Source organism: Pongo abelii, chromosome 9, assembly GCF_028885655.2.
Source record: "Pongo abelii isolate AG06213 chromosome 9, NHGRI_mPonAbe1-v2.0_pri, whole genome shotgun sequence".
Lineage (NCBI taxonomy): Eukaryota > Metazoa > Chordata > Mammalia > Primates > Hominidae > Pongo > Pongo abelii.
Genome location: NC_071994.2, coordinates 91,925,222 through 91,933,606, shown reverse-complemented (window position 1 = coordinate 91,933,606; position 8,385 = coordinate 91,925,222). Strand labels below are relative to the sequence as shown.

Genomic DNA, 8,385 nt, shown 5'->3' with positions numbered 1-8,385 from the left:
CCAGGCAGTAAGAGAGTTCTGATGGCTGCTCAAGTGTGATGTACTAACAATCTCTGAATTAAGTACATTAGGACATGACTTTCACAGTAAGTGAATGAATCTCAACAAAACTTGTACAAAAAAAGCCATTATTGTTGTTCTAGTAAAGATTCCACAATAATTTATTAATTAAAATAGCTTAATTAATGAATGTACACATTCAAGGTGGTTATCCCATTTATAACCATAAAGTAATTACATTCCATGAAGTTACAATGAGCTCACAGGCTCTCACACATAGGGTCTTAGGACACTATTTGCCTCATATATGGGAGGTCACAACAAATCATCATGAAACCAACTTTTCATGTACAACCAAAGCAAAAGAAAGGCCTCAGAGGGGAAGAGAAGGAGGAAGGAGGAAAATCATAGATAAGAGAACCTTTAGAAACATCAAAAAAACTCACAGATCCATTATCATAATCCAGAAACACCCCAACCCGACCCTGAGGCCTTTGCACATACTGAATTAAAGGTGGAGAGTTGGTGGAGAGACTATAGTGATTGCTCCTCTTTGAGGAAATTGAAAAAAATGTTTCATCAGAATCAAAAACGATACTGGTATCTGCTGTCCTGGAATCTCGACAGACTCCCAGAATCCAATTGGAGGAGTGGGTCACATCCACTTCCCAGTAATGCTTGCCGGAGGTGAATGCTTGCGCTCCCCACACAGCAAAGCTCTCCACTCCCTGGAGATCCATGGGTGCACCGAGATGGTCATCTCCAAATATCACATGTCTCACATGCTCAGAAAGGCTTATATAGCAAGGAGTCATTTCCGTGCTCAGAGCATTATCCACTGACAAGGAAAAAAATATATTAGTGAGTACCAGAAGGGATAGAGGCTCTGTGGCCCAATTATTCACTTCATTTGCTCTTCTTCCGAGAAAATACAAAAAAAAGGAAACCAAGAGATTTCAGCCCCATGCATCCATGAGGATGAAATATTATTACACCTCTACAGCATATACAATTATGTATCATTCCTTAAATAATAGAGAAAAAATGTGACCATATCACTGGGCAAAGTAATGATTTAATGTCTATCTCTGCATAGTTTGTTTCAGAACATATCTAAAATGTTTTTTTCTTCAATAGAAAAATCTTCTTGTATTATTTGTCTTTAAGATCATCAACAGGTAGACATCAATTTGCTGTGATGTGAGTATTTATTGGAATGTAAGTTATGCCTGTTATAGTCTCAAACATCAAAAATTTGGTAGAAATTCACACATGTAAAGTTTATAAGTTTCCAAAAAAAATACTCTGGCTTTACATTTTCTGTTTAGGCCCTGATTCAGTCTACTCTGGATTCCTGCCCTCTGCTACCTAGACCTGCTCTCTAGAATGGGCCTAACATGGTTAGGCCATGTTCACAGATCCCTCACCTTTCACTTGTTACAAGATGTTTCTGATGGCATTAGAATTGTCCTGATTATGGATGTCTTAGTCATTTTCTTTGTTGATCAAAATGTTCTGATTTTGTAAATAATAAAAATTACTTATAAAATGCATGTAAATGAACAAAGAATAGAAATAATTAAAAACCATTATGCCAAATCTAAGCCTTCAAAATTGAATTAAATTGAATAAACAGGAAATACTGATGCCACCATGAGAACTAGTGTCTTCATAACTACATGATCTGAATATTCTTCGTCCTCTTGTTCTGCAGATAAAGTATGTATCTTGCTTTTCATTTTCATCAAACTGTAAGTCAGGAAATTGAGTTTTGATCATTGTAATATTACTATGCAGGTAGAGAAGATGCACATGTTTTGGAAAACTATATATTACCTACATGTCAAAACTAATAAAACTTAAATGGGAAAAGCCTCAACCAAGTGACCCAATAAGGAAATAATTTGAGGCCGGACTGCCAAGCAGCTGGCTCTTGCCTCTGAAGTTGTTGAGCATGTCTAGGACTCCAGTGATGCACCATGAAGTGAGCTCCGGGTTCACTGGCTGGGGCTTTTGCATCTGTGCCAAATCAGTCCTGCAAAAAAAAATGGCCTCAGTTATATTTCCAGGCCCAGAGCTAATCACACAGTCATACGAAGATAATCATATTTTCATGTAAGATGTTTCCTCAGAATTTTGCCAGTTTGGGTTAACTGGGTGTACATTTTATTCCACACTCTAGGGGCCATAAGGATGTTACTTTTTCTAAACTTTACTTCCATAAAAATCCAATTTCCCCAGATATGTTATTCTCAGACATTATACAACTTCTAAAGTCATTAAAAGTCATTGCCTCCCTCTGCCCATCACACAACCTGAGGGTATGCAGAAATTCTGGAAATATTTCAGAGAGCAGAAAACTCAGACAAAAACCCTTGGGACCTCAGGCTGCAGTAGTCACTAATGCTAGTCAGTGTCTAATAGAGAGTGTTCACTGAGACAAAAGGTTTTAATCTTTTGTGCAAAACAAAGGAGTCTAATTCCAGCCTGAGAACCCTGCTGCTGAGGGTCCTGAGGCGACCATTTTCCTGAGGTCTTTCCTAGAACTGGGTGTATTGTGATGGAGCAGGCCCAGGTCATTGATGCTTTTAGGAACAAAATCCTCATCCTCAGCCTATCCTTACGAAACTCTGTCCTCCCTCTGTCTTTTTTTTTTTTTTTTTTAACCTCCCACTCCTCTAGAGTAGAAGACACCTCTGTGATTCCTCAGAGTAATTTTGTATTAAGATCTGTGGGGTAAGGCTGGACAGGATGGATGGATTGGGAGAACAAACTTCAGAATGGCAAATTAATTTTATGTATATTTTAATTCATACAAATTTTAAGATGAAAACTTTGCAGACCAGAGAGAAGACCTCAGGCCCTCTTTTGAAACAAAATCAGAAATAGCCACTAATAATGATGTTAGTGCCTCAAAATGTATACATCCCTTCAATTCACAAGAGAACAAACTTTTCAGAAATAGCATTTTTTTAGCATAAACTCACCTTGCGTATACATTTCCCACATCCTGCAAAAAAAGAAACAAAAGATAATGTTAATTATGAGAGATTTTTCCTTCTGCATCTTTTCTCATACTCTTATTTCTTTCTGTTTTAGTGTTTTAATAATGTATATCTTTTTATTCCCCTCTAAGGAATCATTCAAGGCTACGTTAATAAGAGAACCTCAACTAAACAATGAAAAGCTTCATCAGTGGGCATTAAGAAGAAAGGAGCTCAGCAAGAGATGGTGGAGTAAAGCAAAGATATCTAGGTTTCCAGTGTCATTAATTTCCTAATCTTATTTCCAAGGAAAGGTCTGACCACACATGACAACTATTAAAACAAAACAGAGAAGCATATGAGAAACAGAGCACATGGACATTGATGAGCAGCTTTGACAAACCTTGCCCAGGCAAGGGGAAACCCCTCAATGTCTTCAGCAAATCACTGCTGTGTGGGACATCAGAGAGTGAGGAGGAACAAGGGCATATACATGGATATTACTAACCTTCCCCTGGCCTAGAGTTCTAATGATTTTGGATGATCTCTTGTGGATAGCACTCCAAATTATACTGAAGAGAACTTTGTTATATGTTATCTACTAAAATGGCAAAAATTTCGCAAAGATTATCAAAGTATGCAGTAATAAATGACTGGAAAAATGTAATGGTGGAAGTCACACAGCATATGTCACTTAGCTTAGAGCAGTGACATATGCTGGTGACATTTGCATGTCCTGGCAGCATTGTCCAGCAAAGGCTTCCTGTCTCTGAGGATGGACCCTCCCTCCTCACCTGGAGCAGCTCCACGTCAGGCATGTGGCATGCCTCCCACAGCTCTCTGTACATGTCTTTCATCCCTTCTAAATGTTGGGTCATTCTCACTTGACTGTCTTTTAGTTGTTGGAAAAGCTCTTTTGCTTCCCTTTCCAGTGCCTGCAGATGGAGTTGCTCCTCTTCATCGAGAAACAGATGCATCTTTTGATACTGAATAGTGATTATCACCTCCCTTAATGACACATAGTCCTGCAGAGACATTTGGTTAAAAGGATTACATGTTCTCACTCTCAATAGAAAACTTCAAATAATTATATGCTGGGTGTAATCAAGCAATTTATAAACTTTCTGCCTCACTCTTGCAAAGAGTCTTGAATATTTGCTATCTTTTTCTGTCCATCTTTTTCAGTGTTCCTATTCTCTCTCCCTTTTTAAATCAAACCTATATAAAGACTCCTGGTTTCCGTCACTGTGATGCTTCTTCACAGTTGTTACTGAGTCAATTATTTCCTCTATTAATCTCTCTTTTAGGATTTTTCCATGTCTGATTTGCCTAAATGTTAAAAAACATTTAGCCATACACCATATTATGAAGTATTTTTTTTCACTTTTACTATATTTTTACTCTATATTCTATTCTATTTCTTTCATCTTCCTCACACCCAATCTTAGTGAAAGGTTGTCTCATCTGCAGTGTCTGAAAAGGTTTATACCAACCTTCAAATTTGAACTAGAATACACATCATGCTGTTTATCCAGTATAATAGAATTAATTTGGCTAGCTTGTGTGGGCTTCTCTGTTTGCAACTCCTATTATATCAATTGAAATCACTACATTTTCTTGAGACAAAATCACTATCTTTTAAATGGTAGTTTGAATTTAGCTAAAAAGTATAAGCCAACTTTGTGTTTATTTGCATAAAAACAAAGGAAGCATTTTTATTCTTACCACTAATGAAAAAAATTTGCTAGTTTCCTGATTTAGATTGTTTTGTATCTCTTGATTGATTTTCCATAAATAGTCCATTTCCTTTATAAGTTTCCCTACAAAAGAAGCAAGAAGCTTAGCAATGATAAAGATAATATATTTCATCCCCTTATCAATAAAAATAAGGCTGTAATTGAAAGAAACATAAATTAAGTTAGAGTGGAGTGGTCAGATTTTTCCAAGTTAAACAAATATGGTTCTAATAATTTGGATGTAAAAAGTGATAGAAACATCATAGAGAGTTTTAAGGGACCCTTGAGATAATATCATCAACTTTCTGAAAAACTGGCTTTTACATAACCTGACTTTGAAAAGTGTTCTTGGTGCTGGCCACCAGCTCCACAGCTCCATTCTACACGTTTGAACAATGTTTCTAAGGAAACCTCCTTTAGTGAAGTCTCAACACAGCTATGATTAGAGTGCCAAATTAGTCAGCAACATTGAAAGGACACATTTATGTGTTATGATTGACATGGAATAATCACCACCTCCACTATCTGCATTCTTATCACCATCATTATCATAGGCCCTCATCATTCTTATTTGGGATTCTATACAATTCAAACTGCCTTAGAGGCATCACATACCCTGCATTCCTCAGCAGCCCATCCTATTGGGCTGTGGCTGTGAGCCATGTGCTCTGGTGACTCAGCACAGGGCCCACAGATCAATCTCTTGTCAGCCTCACAGAAGAGCTCCTTAGTCTCCTCATGGAGCACACAGATATTGTCTGGGTTGTTGATGTTCTGAAGTCTGGTCTGTCTGGCTAGGGAAGCCAGCTTTTTGAGTGCCACATTGGTGTTGAAGTTGGGCTTCTCTGAGATTTTTCTGCACATAGGGCAGTGCATTGGTGCTCTGCCTTCTTCTGAGCAGAGGCAGAGGCAGGGCCTGCAAGAGCTGTGCCCACAGTCAATGGTGACCGGGTCTATGAAGTAGTTCATGCAAATGCAGCAGATGAGCTCATTCTGGAAGACTCGCAGGGCATCTGAATCCATGTTTCTGAAAATTAAAAAAAAAAAGTGAGAATTTCTTTCTCTTATTTTTATTTGCCCCAATGAAAAGGAAAAAAAGGCCGGTGGACAATTTTCCTTGTCTACTTGAGCTCTGTCCAATATGTCTAATAAGTTAGCTCCAGTACAAACTGAGACATAGTAAATGCAAGCATGCTGGATTTATAAAGTTTTCCCTCAATAGCCATTGAAGATTCGGTCCAGGATTCCCTGAGATACCAAGATCCTAAGATGTTCAAGTATCTTATTAGTAAATGGTGTGGGATTTGCATGTAACCTAAACCTATCCTCTTGAATACTTTATGTCTAGATTACTTTGAATGCCTAATACAATGTAAATGCTGTGTAAATACTTGTAATGCCATACTGTTTAGGAACAGCAAGAAGATTAAAAATATGTACAAGTTTGGCAGGGTGCGTTCACTCATGCCTGTAATCCCAGCACTTCAGGAGGCCAAGGCAGGTGGATCACGAGGTCAGGAGATCAAGACCATCCTGGCTAACATGGTGAAACCCCATTTCTACTAAAAATACAAAAAATTAGCAGGGCGTGTTGGCACATGCCTGTAGTCCCAGCTATTCAGGAGGATGAGGCAGGAGAATCACTTGAACCCAGGAGGCAGAGGTTGCAGTGAGCTGAGATTGCGCCACTGCACTACAGCATGGGTAAGAGAGTGAGAGTCTGTCTCAAAAAAAATAAAAAAAAAAAGTACATGTTCAGTACAGCTGCTTTTTTCTTCCTATAAATATTTTTTATCTGAGATTAGTTGAATCCATGGGTATGAAACATGGATATGAACAACCGTGATTCAAATGAGAAAATGAGACGACAGTCCTTATGGCATTTTTGTTAAGCAAGCCGTGCTCTCAATCATTCCCAGTTACTTAGACAAGCTTAAAGCCTGGGCGGAGGGTAAAAGCTGGGATGATTTCTGAGTCACTTATATAAGCTAATTAATGAAGAAACACATTCTGAATGTCATCCTGTCTCTGTCATTCTATCTCTCTCAATGATTCCATGATGATAATATATGAAAGACACTTAGTATCTATGGTATTATTCTATACTCCCTGCCTCCAAACTCACCTATGAAGTTTGCTCAGACAATTATAAATAAAGTAGCTTTTATCTAAGATTAAGTAATCAGAGTGGACTGTCAACTCCTAAAATTATCAATTATTAAATTTATCCTTTTAACTTTAATATCAAAACTCTTCCTTTCAATACATTAAATGTAATTAATATCTATTATTTTTAATTTAGGAAATTTTTTTTCCCATAGTCAATTCAGATGATTAGAGAGAACACTTTTGCATTCTGAAATAGCGAATATTTCAACTATAATAATTAACAAGAATTAATCAACAATTAATTATCTTCTAAAATAACAAAAAAAGTGAAGATATGTATTAGGTTTTCCACTCTACCCTAGAAAATCCAGAAATGCAGTTAATGGAAGCATGGCCACTAATTCAACTTTCCCCTTAGTGACTTGGAAGTTTCAGCCTCTTGGGAGCCCTTGCCAGTTGGTTAGGTCTATTGATCTATTTTCTTTCTTTCTTTCTATCTTTTTTTTTTTTTTGGTGGTTGTTGTTGTTGTTGTTGTTGTTGTTGAGATGCAGTCTCGCTCTGTCACCCAGGCTAGAGTGCAGTGGCACGATCTCAGCTTACTGCAACCTCCGCCTCCCAGGTTCGAGCAACTCTTCTGCCGAGGCCTCCAGAGTAGCTGGTATTACAGGCACCCACCACCACGCCAGGAAAATTTTTTTGTATTTTTAGTAGAGACCGGGTTTCGCCATGTTGGCCAGGCTGGTGTCTAACTCTAGACCTCAAGCGATCTGCCTGCCTTGGCCTCTCAAAGTGCTAGGCTGCAAACATGAGCCATCATGCCCAGCCGATTAAATCTATTTTCAACAGCTTTCAAATCTAGTCTGCAAACTGCAAATTTTGAAGACACAGCAAATAAGACCTTTGAAACAAGAATTTTCAAAGTAATTCAACATTTTTAACATTCACTTTGGCATACATTATAACCATTACTACATGCCCACATTCTAGTGAACATTTCAGGTATTTTATGGGTTCTATCATTGCATGAAACTATGGAAATATGTCTTTTCACACTTAAGAAAAACCTAACAATACAGAAAACAGTCACATAAAAAGAATCGAATAGCAAGGGAACACAAACTACATCTTACAAATTGAAGATACTTTATATTGATTTTCTGTAAAATCACTAAGACAGTTACTTGCTTGCTTAGAAAAGACCCAAGCATGCTGCCAGGTAAATTTAAAGTATTTTTAAGAGAAAAAGTGAGCATGATGGGTTTACTGCAAATTTTATACTCACAAGGCTACTATGAATGGTCTCAGTCTAGAAGCTCTGTAGATAACCAGGTTAGAAATAAATTCTGGCTCTTCAAAGCCCAGCAGCCACAAATCCAGTGGGTCCTCACTGAAGGAGAGAGAAATCTATGGACAAGCATCCTTTCCACTGCCAATCACCTTTCCCCATGCCTTAGACCACCTGCTTCTCCAATCCATAAATATTTCCTATCTTTGGGGAGGCAGATTTGAGAGCTGTTGTCCCACCTCCTTGCTGGGATGCCTAATTAATCTTTTC

General features: G+C 37.9%; 1 protein-coding gene across 1 annotated transcript; it reads right to left on the bottom strand.

Moving 5' to 3' along the window:
- Positions 1–344: 344 nt before the first annotated feature.
- LOC100455440 (tripartite motif-containing protein 64C) lies at positions 345–5,743 on the bottom strand. The gene is made up of 6 exons (XM_002822343.3): positions 5,332–5,743; positions 4,710–4,804; positions 3,779–4,009; positions 2,988–3,010; positions 1,938–2,035; positions 345–838 (listed from the first exon to the last, which is right to left on the bottom strand). Exons 1-6 carry the CDS (start codon positions 5,741–5,743, stop codon positions 345–347), a joined length of 1,353 nt encoding a protein of 450 aa, XP_002822389.3.
- Between the last annotated feature and the right edge of the window lie 2,642 nt (positions 5,744–8,385).

What these genes read in the sequence shown, in the direction of transcription:
- LOC100455440 (XM_002822343.3), bottom strand. Translation starts at nt 5,743, where the DNA reads ATGGATTCAGATGCCCTGCGAGTCTTCCAGAATGAGCTCATCTGCTGC. An exon ending in GCAAATTTTTTTCATTAGTG is followed by an intron (nt 4,010 to 4,709) that starts GTAAGAATAAAA and finishes ATGTCTCTGCAG; the next exon opens with GACTATGTGTCATTAAGGGA. An exon ending in CATGCTCAACAACTTCAGAG is followed by an intron (nt 839 to 1,937) that starts GCAAGAGCCAGC and finishes TTTCCTTGTCAG; the next exon opens with TGGATAATGCTCTGAGCACG.